The 20,798-nt window shown below is 34.1% G+C and overlaps 2 protein-coding genes across 3 annotated transcripts; one reads left to right on the forward strand and one right to left on the reverse strand.

The window, feature by feature from the left end:
• LOC127955902 (solute carrier family 13 member 4-like) lies at positions 1 to 14,317 on the forward strand. 2 transcript variants are annotated; one of them, XM_052553519.1, is made up of 16 exons: positions 1 to 567; positions 4,054 to 4,182; positions 5,966 to 6,102; positions 6,184 to 6,359; positions 6,449 to 6,503; positions 6,579 to 6,609; positions 7,505 to 7,579; positions 7,666 to 7,853; positions 9,045 to 9,164; positions 9,240 to 9,341; positions 9,426 to 9,527; positions 10,175 to 10,282; positions 10,434 to 10,566; positions 11,832 to 11,993; positions 12,089 to 12,226; positions 13,688 to 14,317. In XM_052553519.1, the coding sequence occupies exons 1-16, from the start codon at positions 448 to 450 to the stop codon at positions 13,823 to 13,825; spliced, it is 1,914 nt and encodes a 637-aa protein (XP_052409479.1). In that variant the 5' UTR covers positions 1 to 447; the 3' UTR covers positions 13,826 to 14,317. The 2 variants fall into 2 exon arrangements, with proteins under 2 accessions (XP_052409479.1, XP_052409478.1); XM_052553518.1 differs by having other exon boundaries at positions 10,175 to 10,281; positions 10,427 to 10,566.
• Positions 14,307 to 16,426, reverse strand: LOC127955903 (cytochrome c oxidase assembly factor 6 homolog). Its single transcript, XM_052553520.1, has 3 exons — positions 16,264 to 16,426; positions 15,920 to 16,078; positions 14,307 to 14,556 (listed from the first exon to the last, which is right to left on the reverse strand). Exons 2-3 carry the CDS (start codon positions 16,061 to 16,063, stop codon positions 14,461 to 14,463), a joined length of 240 nt encoding a protein of 79 aa, XP_052409480.1. The 5' UTR covers positions 16,064 to 16,078; positions 16,264 to 16,426; the 3' UTR covers positions 14,307 to 14,460.
• Positions 16,427 to 20,798: the final 4,372 nt, after the last annotated feature.

A 20,798-nucleotide genomic window follows, 5' to 3' on the forward strand; every position in this document is an offset into this window, starting at 1 on the left:
ATCGCAGGAAAGGTTTTTATAACGCAAACGGAAAATAAGTTCATCTAGAGTTGCTTAAGCGCAATTGGTGACATTTTACAGTGCAAGTAAATAAGAAAGCATGGCGAATCAGAGATAGACGCATTTACAGGTGGAGACACAAAAGAGCCATCGGTGTTCTTTACATCAATACACCCTGAAATCCTATAAGAGGGCCTGGAGTCACTCTTGGATGGACTAGAAGGACTGCAGCCACCAGTAAACAACTGGGAACCAAAGAGAAAAGTTGCGCTCTCTGTCCATGCAAACTTATCCGAGAAGACGCGCAGCGCGTGAAACGCACGAAAAGGGAAGCAGGGCAAGAAGAAGTTAATAAAAAGTCATAAAAAGCTGAAGGGGGTGTAAAGCAAACTTCTCGAAGACAACTTCTTGGACTTCTCAGGGCTGAATTGATTAAAGCGTTCTCCCATGAGGCTGGAAGGCGCCAGAATGGACTTGATCAAAAAAATATGGACGGCTCGGAAACTCATTCTCGTGGTGATGATTCCTTTATCGCTGCTGCCTCTTCCTCTCATCCACCCGTGCAGTGTAAGTAGATCCTCAGTCATTTCCACGATCGGAGCGCACGCTGCGCGAGTGCGCGTTCTCGGTGCGCTTTTACGCGCTGCTTACTTTTGGCCATGTGCACTACATAGTGCGTTAAAATACATTTGATTTAAATGTTATCGCTTCGTTAATTCCAAAAGGAATCTTTATATACGTGGGAAATGTGTGCAGGCATCTAAATTAAATTCTGTTTTTGAGGCAGACAGATTTAATTATATAACGTCTTAAACATTCTAATGATTAAATGGCTAATTATGAATTGATTATGGCCTCGGTTACTCGAGGAGCCGTCGCGACCTCTCACCTGATTGGTCGTTTTCCAGGTGCGCTACAGAGCGCGTCGCGCGCCGGTGCCGTGAATGTTCAAGTGTTCAATGTTCTCACAGGAATTGTTTGTTTGAAACATCTGCAGGTTTTACAGATGTTGTTTGTTAGTGTAGCAATTGGGATCTTACATTCAGTCCAACATCAGCAAATCCTGCAGAGAAGGACTGCGCTTATTTAACCGGTGTCTCGCTCTTAAATCCTACGAAAAATCGCTTGGGAATCGTTTTAGTTAATGCCATTTTTTCATACATATGCATGCCCATTCTTACGCAAAATGAGATTATGAGAACACACCGCATAAAGACTTTTTTTATTTTATTTTCTCGTTTAATTCAGTGTCGTTCCTTTTGAAATTTAGGTTACTAGTTCCGAGTGTTTCGGAGTAAACCCACACCATTCATTTTGTCAATGTATGTAAAATAACAGAAAAAAATAAAAATAAATCAGGATGTATATATATATTTGATATTGTAATAGGTGCAGTTTATGCATGGATTATTTGTACTTTGTAATCAATTTTTCACACTGGAGGGCCATTTCAGTTGTGAAGTCAAATATGTTAACTAAGTGAATGAATGAATGAAGTGGTGACAGGATCTAAGAAATACACTTATACATAAATAAATATAACCTAAATTAACATAAATATTAATAACTTATTTTTTTGTAATTTATTTAGAATTTCAATATAATATCATGCATTTGGGAGATGCTTTTATCCAAAGCCACACACATTGTAATGTAATGAGACACATGATTCAAATTGATCTAAACAGCAGAAGTCAATATAGGTAAATGTAGAAACAGCGCACAGATCAGGAAATGTCATTATCTTCTGCCTTGACAGCTTTTTTTGCAATTCCAAAACATGTTTAAGATTAGGTCACTTGCACAGGTTTGCTTATCTCTCTCTCTGATAGCGCTTTTCATCAAGAGTCAGAAATAAAGGGGTTAGTGCACAATAGTTCACTAATCCCATCTCACCCGCACACTGAAAGCAGAATGAATGCATGTGTGAGTGTGAGTCCTGCCGTGAAGCTTGTATTGATGTGCATTTCCAAATGCTTGATGTGTAATCATCTAGTAATCAGTTAGAGGAAATCATCAGTTTCCTTTATCATCAACGCCCCATCGGACCTTCTAAAAGAAATCAGCTGGATCTGAGTTCTTGAGCAATGACGAGATTAGAGCAGAACAAAAGCAATGTGCCAATAGAGGCTTAATCTGCAGTGTGCCACATCGCTGACGGCCTTCAGCACAGTCGGGCGGTAAGGAGAAAGCAGAAAGCTGAAAGCTGCTGGCCGGAGTTTATGAGCACAGGAACACACTGAGGGATAATCAGCTTGGGAAGGAGAGAGCTAAGAGACAGAAGAAAGTACAGAAAAGGCCAAAAAACAGACGATTGCTATAAAGATACGCTATCATCCAATGTACCCATGCTAAATTAATGCTTAACAAATGTCAAGACTTTACAATAATGTCCCTTTAGTCAGCATCAGTAGTTATGCATTACCTTACATGCACCAAAAGTTGGTGAAGAAACCAATTTTCCTGTCGAAAGACACTGTAATTACTAATAACAGGCCAGTTTTGAAGCTGAAAAACTAAAAAGGTATAAATTCTTGAAAAAATTTACTCCAGTAATATTTTATTTACTATTTTGAAAAATCACTTTTAAAGCATGCATACAAAAACTTTCATTCAGAAATCGCTTGTAAATTTCACAGATAATCACAAAGAAATTAGAAATTAAAGTGAAATTTTGAATATAAATTCTGAAATAGTATTTTCTTGCAGAACATACCCCTACTATCTTTATTTTATTTGAAAGATAATTTTTACAGTGTTTTTTTTTTTTTTAAGTGTTAATGTTAGTTAATAAAATACAACTGTTCATGTTAGGTCTATTAAATAATATTAGCAGGTAAAACTTTTGATTTTAATAATTAATTATTACATTTTAGAACTAGAATAAACTAATATTAATAAATGCATTTTTAATTGTTTGTTCATGGTAACTAATATAGTTATAAAAATATACCTTATTGCAAATTGTTACAATGAAATAAACTGAAATGTTTTTTTTTTCAGTTTCTGACTGAAAGTGTTTTTGAGTGTATGAAGAAATAACACAAAAAAGCAAATCAGATATGCAGAAAATTTAAATAAGTTAAAATTAAAGTTAAAGTTAAAATTCTCAAATAATCGAAAAATAATAATAACTGGATTTCGCTCAACAATCCTAAAACTGGCCACAGATCAGTGCCTCTCTACTTCCACATCATTAGTCTGGTGTATTTATTATGTCTGGAATGTGTGAGCGTGTATTAACTTTGCTTTGCTCGGCCTGTTATAAAATCTGATTAATTATGAAATTTGAGTCACCTGACAAATGCTCGTTCAGTCAGCCTAATCTCCACATGCATATTTGTGTTTGCTGGATCCACGTGAAGTGTTGTGCCCAGGTCCACATATTTGGCAGGGCAAACCGGATTTGGATTTTTGTCCTGATTGGTGGACTGACGCACATGCTTTCCTGCTGTTTTTCTCATAATTAAATTCATCATTTTATTAAAGTAATGATTTCCTCCTGCACTTTAGAAGTGACTGGTACATGCAAATATCTTGTTTATATTTGTAGATTTGCATGCAATCACCTCTTTATCTTATTTAACAAGATTAATATATATATATATATATATATATATATATATATATATATGCATTATGCATTAAACAATATACTTCAATACTGCATATAGCTATATATTGCAATATTGCTTTTCTATACACACACACACACACACACATTAATGATACATAATGTATGCATAAATGATGCATATATTGCAACATTGCCTTAAATTGACATAACGAACCTTTTCACATTTAAAATGTAGTTAAAATGTAATTATAAAAAAATATTAATTATATTTTAAACAGTGAAAATATATAATAGATTACGCATTATGTATGCTGTTATATTGTGTATATCTAACATGGATTTAACAATTTGGTTTTAATTAAATTATTAATAAATCGAATACATAATATGTTAATAATAAGTTTGATCTTCAGAATTGGCTGATATAATTCCATCCAGAATCAGGTCTCATTAGGAAACATGTTCTGTGTCTGTAGGAGTCCTCATGTGCGTATGTCCTGATCGTGACAGCGGTGTACTGGGTGTCTGAAGCTGTACCGCTGGGAGCCGCTGCGCTCGTCCCGGCCTTCCTCTACCCGCTGTTTGGGGTCCTGAAGTCCAGTGAGGTAAGACACCTCTCTTTGCTCTGTCACTGTGTACTGTAGGATGTTTTGTGCAACAGTTAAGAACTGGAATACTGTAGGTTAAATGTTTAACATTCATAAATAGAGGGACTTTGCATTGCTTCTGCAGCTGGTTTATATAATATGACCTGTTTTCTGGGGTGAATATCTGACCTGGTTATATTCTTGAGCTTTTGAGCCTCAAGGTATGAGGCTTCTGTAGATGATGTCTCAAGAGTGAAAAATGTCATAGTGATTTTGTTTCATCAAGCATGTGAGTTTTACAGCTCAAAGAGCTTCTGATCGTTTATTTGTACCAGCCTATTATCGCGTCCACACTAAACTGCCAAGATATTATGTAAAAGAAAATTCTGCATCATGTGACTAAATCTCGTTGACAAACTTGACAAAGCAACCTGTTATCTTAAATACTGTAATCATGTTTGGCAATTATTCCCCTTTTTACGTAATCTTTTTTGCTGACTGCAGGGACTTTGGGTTGGAGATTTATGTATATATGTTTTCAAACTTTCAAGAAATGTTTCTTGAGCACCAAATCAGCATATTAGAATAATTTCGAAAGGGTCGTGTGACACTGAAGACTGGAGTAACGATGATCAAAATTCAGCTTTGCATCATAATAATTCATTTCATTTTAAAGTATATTCAGATAGAAAAAATATTTTAAATTGTAATATATTGTACAATATTTTCTATTTTTATGGTATGCTGGGCAGAAACTTCAAAAACATAAAAAAAAAAAAAAAAAAAACATTTTAGGTTCTAAAAACGTTGTGGGAGCATTGTTTTAAATTTTTTCTAATGTCGAGTTGTATGGTTCTGATTACAATGTTATTTAAAGGTTACATTTTTTTCTTAAATTTTTTTTTTATCTTTACCCAGAATAAAAATGTGCTAGTTTGTGAGTTTCGCGGCCTGAAGTTTACAGTGGGCTCTTCACCCCATGGAGGAGAGGGGCGGGGTCAGCAGAGCTCATTAGCATTTATAGGAAAACTTCACCCAAAAATGAAAATTCTCTCATCATTTACTCACCCTCATGTCGTTCCAAACCTGTATGAGTTGCTTTCTTATGTTGAACATAATAGAAAATATTTTGGAGATTGCTGGTAACCAAACAGTTGACTTCCATAGTAGGAAGAAGCAAAATATAGTAGCAATCAGCAAGATATCTTCTTTTATCTTTTTCAACATAAGAAAGCAACTCATACAGGTCTGAAATGACATGAGGCTGAGTAAATGATGAGAGAATTTTCATTTTTGGGTGAACTATCCCTTTAAAGCAACTTGGACTAAAACTTGTTGAAGACAGACCTAGATCTAACAGGGTAAAAAGACAGTTTTTTTTACACTACCATTAAGACATTTCAACCAAAGAATGTTACAGACTTGTTTATTTTTGACTAATGTTTATTTTTTTTATCCAAGAAATAAAATTACTAGCACGTTTCTTTAATATTCTAAAAAAAATGTATTGTCATAATTAGAATATTAAAGGTTGCAAAAATGTTTAACGACATTCTACTAACTTTACTTTTGCTCAAAATATAACACAATCAGAATGTTTTTAAACATTCTTGGAATGTTCAAATGTCCAGATTTGATTAGAATGTGGTTTAAATGTAACAAATATGTTTCTTAGAACGTTCAAATAACATGATGAGGATGATCCAAGAATGTTTTCTCTCAATGTTCTCTGAAATATTATTAAAGCTATAAGAATTTTTTTCCTAACATTTCAGAAACTCTGATAAAACTGTGTTTGCAGGTGGCCTCTGAGTATTTTAAGGACACCACGCTGTTGCTGATGGGGGTGATCTGTCTGGCCGCCTCCATTGAGAAGTGGAACCTGCACAAACGCATCGCTCTGCGCATGGTGATGATCGCCGGGGCCAAACCTGGCATGTATGTATTCAGCAGGTGTCGACACACACACACTGCTGCAGACAGACTCTGTGAGCTGCATGTGTTCTGCTTGTGTTGCAGGCTGGTGTTGGGCTTCATGTGCTGTACGACGTTCCTCTCCATGTGGCTGAGCAACACGTCCACCACGGCCATGGTGATGCCCATCGCTGAAGCCGTGCTGCAGCAGCTGGTCTGCACCGGCATCGCCGACTCCCTCGAAGACTCGCTGACCGTAGACACGCAGGACGAGGAGAGCGGTGAGTCACAGCATCCGTCTCACAAGCTTTTGCATTGATGGTTATTATAAGCTGTGTTTTTAAATTGTTTTGTTCTTTGACAAACAAAGAGGAAAACCAAGATTCGAGCAAGAATCACCTTGAGCTGCTGGACCGCAAACACAAGTAAGATACAGTCAACTTTATTAAACTACCGCTGTTAAACAAGCTTATTCATTGCAGTTTCTCTTTGTTTTGCAGTGTAAAACATAAAGTCTGTATGCTGAGTGAGGTAAGACAAAATCAGACCGTTTATCAACTCTGCAAAATTATTAGGAAGAAAACAAGAAATAAAGGGGGTTTATGCCTTGCAATATATATATATATATATATATATATATATATATATATATATATATATATATATATATATATATAATTTTATTATACGTTTTTTTCTTAAAATAATAAATTATATTTATAAAGTTGAATATAGTTTACTAAAGCTAAAGCTTTTAAAAAGAATTGTTACATGAAATTAAATAATTGTAAATAATTAACTTAAAATAAAAATAAAATAATTTTGAAATTACCAAATAATTTTTATTAAGTTTAATGTATTATAATAATAATAATAATTATAAATATTATTTTGACATATTTAAAGAAAAACTAATAAAAATAATAAAATATACAATTAATTACTAAAACTTTAATACAAATTCACAGAAAGTATAAAAGCTAATAAAAAGTTATTATAAAAAACTATAATAGTATCTCAGTAATACTAAAACAACACCGCCTTTAAATTATTTATTTAAACTATTTATGTAAGTGAAAGTTAGCATGCAATTTTTTTTATTATAATATGAATGTTAACAAGGCACAGAGAAAATATGTTTACTGTCATAAAATATCATATACTTTAGAAATTGGATGATTCATGCAATCAGTTCACTTTTAAAATTTCTGTATAATTAAGTTGGGAATGTCTCTCTAAAATACATACTTTTTCAATCTTATTATGGAAATAAGATTTTTAAGATGCATGGTCTGAAAAGAAGTCAGACTATCAGTGATTGATTACTAGGTAAATTATATATATAAAGAGAAGAATATATGGATTACGAACAAACTTTTTTGTTAAATTAAGGCTATTTGTTTAAATGTGTTTATTCATACTCTAGGAGATGAATGGTCTGACATTGACGCCTGGTTTCGGTCCAGAGTTTTGTAAAGAATCAAACGGATATCTGCCCGAGGTGAGACCATCAGTTCGCCGACAACAACTCCGCACAATCTGCTTCAGACATTTCTAAAACCATTTCCCTCAATTGTTTCCAAACAGGCTCCCATCAGCATCCCTGCACCGCCGAAGAAACCCAAGATCCGGCGGGATTCGCTGTACCCCACCAAGAGAGACCACATGATCTGCAAGTGCCTGTCTCTGAGCATCACGTACGCGGCCACCATCGGCGGCCTCATCACCATCACCGGCACCTCCACCAACCTCATCTTCGCCGAGCAATTCAACAAGTACTCTATCAGTCCCATAACAGCCACATTCAGAAAACACCGGGATTTGTTTAATCACCTGATTCAATCCGCTCAATCTCATTTCCTGACGCTAAGCGCAGAAGAATAACCCTTTCCTTTGTGCAGCACTTCTTGAGCAAAGGAGACTGATGTAAAGATATAAGTTACAGTGAAAAGCGGGCATTTAGTGGGTCAGTGGGGTCTGTATTGACACTCCTTTTATTCTTTCACATCTGTTATAGTCTGTGCTTGCTGGAAGTGCTGTAATCACTGATATATTCCAGAAACAATCAATGTAAAGCACTAATTGGCTTAAAATGGGTCAGCGAGAAGCCTTGCACCCCTTCGACCGGCTCTCAGTATCTTGTCAAAGCTTTTCTTGAGCGCTGTGTAAACAGAACCTTGTCCTTTTCTTCCACACTGGAATCAGTTTGACCTCCGAACTGAGCTGAGATTGAGCTTTCATGTGACACGTGTTTTAACTGTATAGAAAAATCAGGTTATGAAGTTTTAAATGACTTGTGTTTGCCGTTTAGGTGAAGTGTGAAAGAAGCTGCTTAAATTCATCATTTTACTGCATTCATAACACATTTTACATCCATAATGTGACGTATTTCAGAGTAAAACATCTTTGTTTCTTAGTAAAAACTAACTAGAAAAAAATAATAGAAAAAATATATAAAAATATAGAATTGTTGCTGATGTCAGATGAAAAGAAAAGTTGTTTCAGAGGAAGAACAAGTTCATAATTTTTTTATTAATATAAAAAAAATGAAACAATGTTTTATTTTGATATTTGTAATATTTAAATCGATTTATATGTTTATTAAAATATTAATAGTTTTGTTTAATTCTAATTGTATTTAATGTTACTTTAGATTTATTTTAATATAAATATTAATATTATTTAATAAATAAAAAAACCTGATGTAGATAGTCACATAATAATACACTTGTAATATAATGCAAATTATACTTTTTAAATTATATAAACACAGTGACAAAAAATAATCAAAAGTTAGTGCTGGAATAACTCAGATTTGATTTACCCAAATATATCCAAGATGTCATTTAATTCAACTTCAAATTTCAAGTTGCCCAAAGTTCGAATGTAAATGAAGCACAAACACATTTTTTACAGTTAAGTCATGTGTTTGCAGCACTAAGCTTTGCTATAAACGTCTGTTTCAGTCGTTACCCAGAAGCGAAAGTCATCAACTTTGGCACGTGGTTCATCTTCAGTCTGCCGATCGCTCTGATCATGCTGATGCTCACCTGGATCTGGCTGCACTGTCTCTTTCTGGGATGCAAGTAAGAGAAAAATAGACACTTTGTTCTTGAAATGATTTGTAACCTAGCTGAACACAAGCTGTTATCTCCTCACAGTTTCAGAGACACTTGCTCTCTCAGCAAGAAACGCAAAACCAGGCGAGAAATCCTGTCCGAGAAGCGCATTCACGAGGAGTACCAAAAACTCGGCCCCATCAGGTACAAGAGACTGAGCTTCAGAAACTGAGATTCTCTGTCTTCACTAAGACTTTATTTTGATGTTGTGATTTTTCTGGTGCACAGCTATCCTGAAGTCGTGACGGGCATCTTCTTCATTCTGATGACTGTACTTTGGTTCACCAGGGAGCCCGGATTCGTCCCCGGCTGGACGATGCTGTTTGAGAAGTACATGAACTCCTTGTGTTAACCCTTACTCAGTCAATACATTTAATTTAATTTAATTTAATTTAATTTAATTTAATTTAATTTAATTTAATTTAATTTAATTTAATTTAATTTAATTTAATTTAATTTAATTTAATTTAATTTAATTTAATTTAATTTAATTTTATTTTATTTTATTTTATTTTATTTTATTTAATTTTATTTTATTTTATTTTATTTTATTTTATTTTATTCATCAGCAAAGTTGCATTGGATAAAAGTGTCAGCTAAAAGTTTATTATTTATTTATTTGTGTAATGTATATTGACTCTTTTATTTTATTTTATTTTATTTTATTTTATTTTATTTTATTTTATTTTAATATTACAGATTAATATGATCCAAAGGTTTTGGTTACATTCACCAGCAAAGTTAAAATTATTTTATTTTGTTATTTATTTTATTTGTAAGATTCCAAGTTGGTTGAGAAGTTCATGAACATCTTGTGTCGGCTCAGTAAAAAAATAAAGATTATTTTATTTTAGTACATGAACATGAACCTCCTGTGGTAACCCTTACTCAGTCAATAAAATTGATTTCCATTTCTAAATCCTCAAACATATGCACATGTGATAAGACAGATTGACTGAACCTCGTGTGTCCCGCAGGAAGGGCTACAGGACTGATGCCACGGTGTCTGTGCTGCTGGGATTCCTCCTCTTCCTCATCCCGGCCCGAAAGCCCTGGCCATCTGCGTTCTCCAGCGAGAGCAAAGGTCAGATCCCACGCTGCGCTGCAGTACAGCCGGCCGTTCACTCAGCAGGGTCCAGTGTCCAAGCGCTTCACTGGGGTCAGGGACATGAGAGGAAAGGTGATTGGTCCGACTCTGGTAACCGTTCCTGTCTCTGTTCTCTGTGCAGGTGATGATGATGATGATGATGATGATGAGGAAGAGGATCCTCTGGCCCCCATGATCACGTGGAAAGACTTCCAGAGACTGATGCCGTGGGAGATTGTTATTCTGGTGGGAGGAGGATACGCTCTGGCTGCTGGATGCAAGGTGAGAGTTAAAATAAGGGCTATTATTAGAAACATTAGGATTTTCCTGTATATATATATATATACAGTACAGACCAAAAGTTTGGAAAATTACTATTTTTTATGTTTTTGAAAGAAGTTTCTTCTGTTCATCAAGCCTGCATTTATTTGATCAAAAATACAGAAAAAAATGTAATATTGTGAAATATTATTACAATTTAAAATAATTGTTTTTAAATTTATTGTACTTTAAATTATCATTTATTTCTGTGATGCAAAGCTGAATTTTTAGGATCATTATCACATGATACTTTAGAAATCATTCTAATACGATGATTCATTATCAAAGTTGGAAACAGTTCTGCTGCTTAATATTTTTTCAGAACATGTGATACTTTTTAGGATACTTTGATGAATAAAAAGTAAAAAAAAAAAAAAAAAAAAAAAAAAGAAGCTATGTTTTTAAAATATAAATATTTTGTAATAACAATATACACTACTGGTCAGTAATTTGGGGTCAGTATTATTTTTTCTTTTTTTCAATAAAAGAAAAAAATACTTTTATTCAGCAAGGATGTGTTAAATTGATAAAAAAGTGAAAGTAAAGAAAATATATTATTATAATATATATGATTATAATTTTTTTTTTTTTGAATAAATTTTAACCTTTTATTGATCAAATATTTTAGACAGCAGAACTGTTTCCAACACTCATAATAAATCAGAATATTAGAATGATTTCTAAATGATCATGTGACAGACTGGATGTTACATGTGACACTGAAGGCTGGAGTAATGATACTGAAAATTCAGCTTTGCATCACAGGAATAAATTATTTTTTTAAAGTATATTCAAATAGAAATCTATTATTTTAAGTTGTAATAATATTTCACAATATTACAGTTTTTTTCTGTATTTTTGATCAAATAAATGCAGGCTTGATGAGCAGAAGAAACTTCTTTCAAAAACATTAAAAGTAGTAATGTTTCCAAACTTTTGGTCTTTTTGGTCTGTACTATATATATATATATATATATATATATATATATATATATTTTTTTTTTTTTTTTTTTGTTAGTATATATCATGGTAGTATTTGGTGTAAATAAATTACATAAATTTTCATTTTAGGGTGAACTATCCCTTTAAGCAGCTAGTGGAAAACACAGAGTCTCATTTAAAAAGCAGCAGTTTAATGAAGAAATATGTAATATTAAATGTGAACTCTTGTGTAACCTCTATGTGTTAAGTTGTGAGTGAGTGAGTGCTGTGGTGTCTCTGGTCAGGTGTCGGGTCTGTCCATGTGGATTGGCCGGCAGCTGGAGCCCATGAGCGGTCTTCCTCCGTGGGCCGTGACGCTGCTGGCCTGTCTCCTGGTGTCCGCCGTCACCGAGTTCGCCAGCAACCCGGCCACGCTCACAGTGTTCCTGCCCATCCTCTCTGCCCTGGTCAGCTGAGACACACACACACATACATACACATACACACACATGCATACAAAGATGGAGGTTTTATTGTGAATATTGTCTCCTGTCCCTCACAGTCTGAAACGCTGCACATCAACCCTCTGCACACACTCATCCCCGCCACCATGTGTGTGTCCTTCGGCGTCATGCTGCCGGTCGGAAACCCGCCGAACGCCATCGTGTTCAGCTACGGACATGTGCAGATCAGTGACATGGTATGACACAACATTAGCCTGTTAAATCAGCTCCGTCCCGTCTCACAGCTGTGCAGTAACGCCGGGAAATCATTTGTTTTTCATAAGCAAACTGAGGGTGAAACAGGTGCCTGGTCCACTTCCAAATATACATCTCCTTATGATTTTAAACAGTATGTCCGACAAATAATGTGCTTGAGTGACAAAGAAATTAAGGTGCTAATTAAGGAATTAACAATTTAATATTTTAGCACATAATTAGGACTTCAGAAAGGTAACAGGGCTTCCAGCTTTGCATATAATTTTAAGATGCAAGACAAGATGCTCATCTGAAAGAATAATTTAATTATCAGTTGTTTATTATACAATGCCATTTTAACACAGATGAAATTATATGCTAATAAATATAACAAAGCATGATAAAAAATGAATAGGAAAAAAAAGCCAGAGAGAGACAATAGCTTTTATTTATTTAATTTATAAAAAATGTAAAAAATTAGTTTCAAATGGGGAACATATTCAGAAGACAATTTCAGTTGTCTTAAAATATTATTTTTAACTAAAATGTATAAACATAAATACCAATATTTTATTTCTAATTTATTGATTATTATATTTATTATAGAAACTCAGAGGGGTGGACAGACCAAGAAAAAAAAAAAAGCTAGATTTTTCATTGTGTTTTGGAAATTTTTATTTATTGTTTTTATATTAAAATAAAACTGCATTACCTAAAAGGAGAAAATATTTCATTACAATAATTTACAAATATATATATATATTTTTTATGAAGATTAAAAAAAACTCCTGTACCTTAAAAACTAAATATTATATTATATTATATTATATTATATAAATGTAAAATTATATATAAAATTTATATTGTGGAAAAACAAAGGCCAAAAAACGGCAATTAACGGTGAAAGAAATACAATAAAATTAATAAATACCAGGTTTTTTATGATGTTTTGAAAATTGTTTCATTTTAAAACGTACGAAATGTCTGCATCAGCTAAAAGGGAAAAATAGGTTTGAGTTAAAAAAACAACAACTTTATATTTTAACTAAAATCTAAACATTATATTCAATTATGTTTATTATATTACATTAAAACATTTACATTGTGGAAACACATAGGCCAAAAAAATGCACATTCATGATGAAAGAAACAGAAAACAGAAATAGCTGGATTTTGGTTGATGTGTTCAAACAATCTGTTTTAATGCATATTAAATGTCTGTATCATCTATTATTACATTTATATTTAACATATTCAGTATGTTTTATTTAACGATTCTTGTAAAAACCACTTACTAGGGACATATACGGTATATTACCATATATACGGGAAACACAACAATCAGGTCACTTACAGTATTAATCGTATCGTGACTTTTATTTTGCCCATATGTGACAATGTACCCATCACCCTGGTAGAACTTCTTACTGGCATCCGTTATATTGTCTCCTCGTGTCTTTCAGGTGAAGGCTGGTTTCGGAGTGAATCTGATCGGGGTGTTTGTGGTGATGTTGGCCATCATGACGTGGGGCGAGCCGCTCTTCCACCTGAGCGAGTTTCCCACCTGGGCTCTGATGCCGAACGTCACGGGCAGCTTGTAGCTGTGTTTGATCCAGGACATTGCACATACACTGAAGGAGGCACATATACCAGATTAAGGCCTTATTTTTTATATCCGTGGAGTAAGAGGACGTCCGTCGGAGGATGCAGAATTGCTCACTGGGACTGAATGAACGGCGCGATCGCTGGAAACCATTCTATATATCAAAGCATTAGATGTAGATTAACATGTCTCCAACTACAAAACACTATCAGCGATGTTTGTGTGAAAACACAGAATGTAACACATCCGTATGCTTTATTTTCTGACATTTTACAAATGTCGTGTTACACTTGCATTATTTAGTTGAGAGGTTTGAGGGAGATCAGGCGTAGTATCTAACGTGCTCTTACCAAATCTCATGTGGTCTGGTTATGGAAGATAGTTTCAAACGTTACACAGAAGTCCCCGCAATCGTAAACTGTATGTCTCAAATATGTTTCTTTCACCTGACTTCTCTGGAAACATAATAAACCACTGTATTTTTGGGTCATTTCTTTATTTTGCTTTACAAACATCACACTGAAGCTCCATACAGTACAGATGCATTGAGATCAATCATAAGACAAGACAAAAACACAATGTTTCACAGAACGTTTCACTGTCAGAGTCCAGTGCTTTCATTTCCCTCCGCGTCTATAATTTTGACGCTCCTTCAGTTGGTTCATAACCCTCTTTTTGTATTTTCTCCTTGTACTTCAAGAAGTCCCTCCGTTTGAAGAAATACTTCACCTGCGAAGGAATCACAACAATCAATTCATGCCGATTCAGTGAGAAATTCAACAGAATATTGCTAAAAACAAGTGTTAAAAAGTGTGCAGAACTGTATTAAATGTGCACTTGTAGTGTACTTCAAATCTTGAAAGTATATTTTTAAAACACTGTTCTTGTAGATAATATTTCCTAAAATAAAAGACCACTTAAGTGTACTTAAAGAGAGACACTTGCATGACTGTTCACGAAAAGAGATCAGTTGTTTATTTTACATAATCACTGTAAAACAGCTGACATTTTAAGATGCTGATAAATGTAACAAAACTTGATAAAAAACTAAGTAAAAATAAGAAAGAGATAGTAGTTTGTATTAAAATTATATATTTTTATTTATTTGTTTTATTTTTCGTTAATCGTTTTAAAAGGGGGAAAATATTAAGACAATTTCAATAAAAAATTTTAACTAAAAACTATACACAAATAATTTTTTCAATATTTTTCTTAATGCCATTATATATATTATATTACATTATATTATTATTATTATATTATATAAACATATATTGTGAAAACACAGAGCCTATTTATGTTGAAAAAAAAATGAATAAGTGAAATATCTGGATTTTTGATGATGAACAATGAAAGCCTGAATACGTAAAATATATAAACTATACATTATAATATAGATGAGATTTTAAAATAATTCATCATTTTCTAAAGCATTTATTTATTTTGTAATTAAAAATGACTTAATATTTTGTCATGGTTTTTCAACAAAAATAAATAAAATAAGTTCACTTGTTTGACCTTTTATGTGATTATTACATTAAAATATATTTTAAATGTACTAAATTGCAACTTCATCATTACAAACATGAAATTACAAATATATTTAAATGCACAAAATAAATTTATTAATGGAATAAATGCATACCATATGTTATTATATGTATTTAAGTCCCACTTAAATGGGTCATAAAAACAACGGCAATTGCATTTAATATAAATGTTAAATTTTAATATATTTTCTTTAATATAAATATTTAACATTTTTATATATATATATATATATATATATATATCTTAAAGTATAGTATTCTATAATAAGCGCTCTTTCCAAAAGCACGCTAAAGAAGAATATAAGTGCATTGCATATATATTGCATGCTATTTTGTAGCATGTAAATGTACAGGGAACATAAATACTTTTTTGGGGTTGCCTTTTCAATATAAGATTATGTTAAATAAGGCAGTAATGCATGACAGACAGCTGCTGCGAATGCATTCAGACTGCAAGCAGGTGTCAGAGATTCATAAAGAAAACCTTCTGAATCTCAAAAGAGATGTTGCTGTTTCTGCTGCACTCAGGACTATGGACTGACCCACTGGGCAGGACATTTGTCTTCAAACTCTCGTTGGAGTTTCTCGCAGGCAGATGTTTGATCTTTATGGACATCTAGACACTTCCAGAGCTCGTCTCTGGCGTCCCAGCAGGCTTTGCGTTCTCTGGCGTTAGGAGCGCTCATCTCTGCTCAGTCAGTCTGCAGGTTTATCAACGACACCAATATAAACCATATGTCTACATGTCAATAACATTAATAAAATGAACCTGTTTACTTATAAGCATACTGAGAGACACATTTCAGTAACACATTTCTATTTGAGTACACGTTATTATTAATCTGACAGCCCAGCTCTGTGAAAGAAAAATATTCTAAGCGCTTACCAAAGACGGTTCATCACTTATATACTTTGCGCAATTATTATTAAACTGATAGATGTTAATTAATCATATTCTGAAGTGCAAAGAGTCCCAAGGACGCGTTCAGCATGTAGGAAGTAAGGCAACTAGACATGTCGCCTTCTGATGACGCAAGCGATTGCGTAAAAGTATTTCATTTAGTGACCGCTAGATGGGACACTTGGACCACTTTAATTTCATTTATGGTGGAGAAATGTCATATATATTAAAAGCATGTTTTAATGTACACTTTATGTGTATTAAAACTGAGTTTCCTTAAATAAAATAAATGTTAATATATAAATATAAAAAAAACATAAAAAACTGTAATTTCTTATTTTTATTTAGTTTAACTTGATGTACTAAAATAACTAACAATGAAAAAATATATATATAGATTATACAGTATTTATATATTTATAATTAATTAATATAATAATTATACATTAATTTGGGTTTTACTCATGACACTAATTTGACAGTTTTATTTTGTTATTGTTTGCTTGTTGTTTTCACAAATGTAGGCAAGGGAAAATATTATCTGGTCATTTGAAATAAGTGAAAATCTTTGAAAATTCATTCTTGTTATCAGACTGGGTTATTTATTTTTAATAACATTTGCCCATTGATGTGTGTAATGCTGGAGCTCATTACTGGCTCCAGAGTTACTCAAGTGTCTGTTGATGTGAGACAGAAAGTAAAGGAAAACAAGATGTTTGCCACTGAATGAGTATCCATCTTCTGAAGCTTTTCAGCTGTTATGCCTTTGATTTGACCCCGACCCTCCATCAACAGATAATACTAAGAAAGAAAGTTGTTTTTGCTGCTCTGTTCATGAGTTCCTCCTCGTGCTCCTGATCTCAGTGACTCATCACAGCCATTAACAAACAGCAATTAATTCTGTGCGAATGTTGGTGAAAGTGAGACAGAGAGCAGCCATTGTTCAGCACTGAGTATTAAAGAGAAAGACGAGCACAAACATTTGAGCTCTGTTTTCTTTCTCTATAATAACCAATCAACAACGGACCTTCAAATCCCAGAGGATACCAGGGAAAAAGATGACAATCTGTCGGAAGAAATAATCAGACTGTAGGAGATCATGTAACGTGTTTAGAACAGTCTGTCCCGACCTGAGCAGATGAGACTGCTGTAATCATTCACAACCTACCAAAGCACCCTGCTAACCACCTAGCAATGCCTTCACAACCACCAAGGCATCCTAGTAGCCTCCTAGTAATAGACGGAGTACAGTAGATCCTCGTCTGTTCAGCCTGAGAGACTGTTGTGCTCCACTTGTTTTCTCTGAAGCACTCATTCTTTCATCGGATGGTCTGTGTGTGTGATCACGGGTCAGTGTGGGGCCATTTAGTTTGTTTTGTCTGTTTTCTCTCTCAGTTGCTAAAGAACTGAGATGTGGCATAAGTTGCAGCCATGCATCTGAGTTTCAGCACCAATTAGCAATCAAAGTGATTTCAGTAATGTGCATTGTTTTAATAGTTAAATAAGTGCGCCCTGGGGACCGGCACAGTAAATCCTCAAATTAGCATCCCATAAAGACCCGAGTCAGGACCCAAAGGAGTGTGATAAATGACTTCAAACCGCTGCAGCTCGTGAGGATCACAGTTACTGTATCGAAACATTCATTAATAACAGAACAATATTTTGCACTGCTGGCATGTCAGTTAGAAAATATATCTCAAAGCATGTGTGCTTAATAAAACTTGATAATAATAATAATAAAATCAAACCTAAATGGCAACGATAATTCAAAAATAAATACAAAAAATAACTAATCTAATGGTATAAAAAATACAAAAGTACTAAAAGCTGAAAATGTTAAAATAAATGCAAATTCAAAATAAAGATTATGGTAAATAATAAGAAAATAAGACGAATAAATAACTGTTTTTATTTAATATAAATGTAATTAATTTTGTATTTTATAAGATAAAACAAATTTATTTATAATATTTAATATAATTATAATACATAAATGATGCTAAAATAACAGTAGCAATAAACAACACTAGGGAATTGCTTTGATGTTGTCAAGTCAAAATAATTAATCTTTTTTTTTCATTTATTAATTTCTTTCTTTCTTCTCCTCACTCAAAGCACTGTTCTCTGGATTCCAGAAGCAGATGTGTAATTGGTCAAATCAGCTGATGGTGGAGCATTTTGTCAGTGTGTGTGAGTGTTTTTTTTTTTTTTTTTTGAGTGATTAGAAAACACACACTGCTCTCCTGCTCTTAGGCATGTGTGTGAGTCTGCTGTGTATGATTCTTCATCTCTCTGAAGGGGACAGAGAGAGGGACGGGGGTGTGTGCTGTCAGAAGAAAAGCCCCCAGTGCTCTTCCTTTGGGCCCCCTCTCTCTTTTCGACTCAAGGAGGCCTGATGTCACATTTCAGAGATTTATTTCAATGCCATAGTGTGCTGTGTGAGGGATGGAGTTCGTTTCATGAATGGCTTTTATCAAACCCCGGGGAAGCTCATCAACACACAGTTCCTGCAGAATAAAGCTTCACACAGCAGCGTTGTGTACAGAGGGCAGAAATACTGCTATTTGTCCAGTGTTTTGTGTTTATATGCTTGTGCATTGGATAGAAAAATTTATATTTCAAAACACTGTCTTTTAGTGTTTAAGTGTTAAACATGTTTGGGTTTAGTGATTTGTACAAGCCCATGACGTTAAGTAATACACTTTGGCACTCCACTTTTTCCTGCATTGATTATACTAAAAATGCATAAATAATTCAGCTTATCAAGGAGAAAAAAATATTTTTTTTTCTCCCCAAGCAATTACAGTTAGATTTTTGCTTCGTGGGTAATACAACTTACTATTACATTCTAACACCCCCTGCAGTGATCAGCATCGATTCGCAATGCGCAGCAGGATGCCGGGAATATTGAAGCTGCAGCAGCACAGCTGGTTGTCGATACTATTGATATCAACAGTGGACAAATCATCTGTTTGATCCAGCCAGAGAAACGCAAAGCCCAGCAGAGCCAGAAGAAACCTGTGGTCACATGATGACGCTATTGCTGTTAATGAGCCGCTCTTTCTCCTGTAATGCAGATGCTTATCTAGAGTAACTCAATCCTCATGTGAGAAGGGAGGACCCTGTGAGACTGTTGTTATGCCTTCAGGTGTGATGCTTCTCAGCGTAAACCGATCTGCCTCTTTTACTAAAGCAGATCACGGATTCTACATGCATCTGACAGAAACTGAAGATGCTATTAAGTCAAAGTTGTCTGGGTGTATTGAGTCACTGGAACTATTCTGGATGACCTGATTGGCTAACGCCCTCTTCCTTGTTGCTTTTACGACCGACCCAATCCCCAGTGCCGCTTTGCCTCGCAGTGACCCTCTGTTATTCACATAGTCTCTCTTTTGGTGGCTTTTGTCCACCTCCCAGTGTATTATTGTCATCCGAACGCTCCCAATTAACAATGCCACTGCTTTTTCTGAAAAGACGAGGCTTGGATCTCCATCACGGGGTCAGTGTTTTTCTTGAGAGCCCTGAATGGCGGAGCACTGGGGAATAAAGAATGTGTACTGTTTACCAGTCGAAAACAGTGCAGCACTGTTGACATTAGTCTCGGCTCGCTCGCAATCGATCGTAATTGAAATGATTGCAAAGGTGCATCAGTGCCTGCATTTTTCAACCAGAGATCCCAAGGGACGTGTATCTCGAGCACATCATCAACAGGTTTTGTTGAGTCTAAACCGAGCGCCGCAGACATGTACAATGGGCTTCTCTGAATGCTGAAGGAGCTGTATCAAGCCCCCCCTTATAAAAGCTGTCCAGCAAGTGAAGTAGGTGCCCTGCATAAATTATGCAAATTTAGCAGAAAGGATAACAACAGGGAGTGCAGAAACAGTGTGTTTCTCTGAGGCTCAGTACAGGCACAAGATGTGACCACATGCTTGGTTGAATATTTTTCAGAGGTATAAATATTAAATTCAATATTTGTTCTATATATATATATATATATATATATATATATATATATATATATATATATATATATATATATATATATATTTCACTTGAAAAATTAAGGGATTAATCTTATTTTTCTGTAAATTAATTACAGTTACTTTTGATGTAATTTCATTAAATATTGTGTAGAAGAATTCTATATAAAGCAATAGTGGATTTAACAATTTTTATTTTAATGTATTTAATGCAAACTTCTCTATTTAAATACTTTGGACACTTCAAGAAACATTTATGCAGTTTTTGTTATTTATTTGAAAAAAAAAAAAATAAAAATAAAATAAAAAGAGCCATTTCTTGTCTATCTATGTATTGCTCAGCTGGTCGAGGTTGCTTTGGGAGTTACAATGTAATTAGTAATAATGATGCAATACTTTTTAGTGAGAGTAATTAGTAATCTAATTACAATGTTGAAAATGTAAGTAGATATCAATTAATAACTTTTTTCAAATGTAACCTACCAATCATTGTGTGTGTGTGTGTGTGTGTGTGTGTGTGTGTGCGCGTGTGTACACACA

This window comes from Carassius gibelio, chromosome B4, assembly GCF_023724105.1.
Source record: "Carassius gibelio isolate Cgi1373 ecotype wild population from Czech Republic chromosome B4, carGib1.2-hapl.c, whole genome shotgun sequence".
Taxonomy (NCBI): Eukaryota; Metazoa; Chordata; class Actinopteri; order Cypriniformes; family Cyprinidae; genus Carassius; species Carassius gibelio.

Excerpts from the sequence above, each read along its gene's own strand:
- LOC127955902 (XM_052553518.1), top strand. The coding sequence starts at position 448 with ATGAGGCTGGAAGGCGCCAGAATGGACTTGATCAAAAAAATATGGACG. Across the intron at positions 6,610-7,504 it reads AAGTCTGTATGCTGAGTGAG|GAGATGAATGGTCTGACATT; the intron begins GTAAGACAAAAT and ends TTCATACTCTAG. Across the intron at positions 7,854-9,044 it reads TTCGCCGAGCAATTCAACAA|TCGTTACCCAGAAGCGAAAG; the intron begins GTACTCTATCAG and ends CGTCTGTTTCAG.
- LOC127955903 (XM_052553520.1), bottom strand. The coding sequence starts at position 16,063 with ATGAGCGCTCCTAACGCCAGAGAACGCAAAGCCTGCTGGGACGCCAGA. Across the intron at positions 14,557-15,919 it reads ACAAATGTCCTGCCCAGTGG|GTGAAGTATTTCTTCAAACG; the intron begins GTCAGTCCATAG and ends ATTCCTTCGCAG.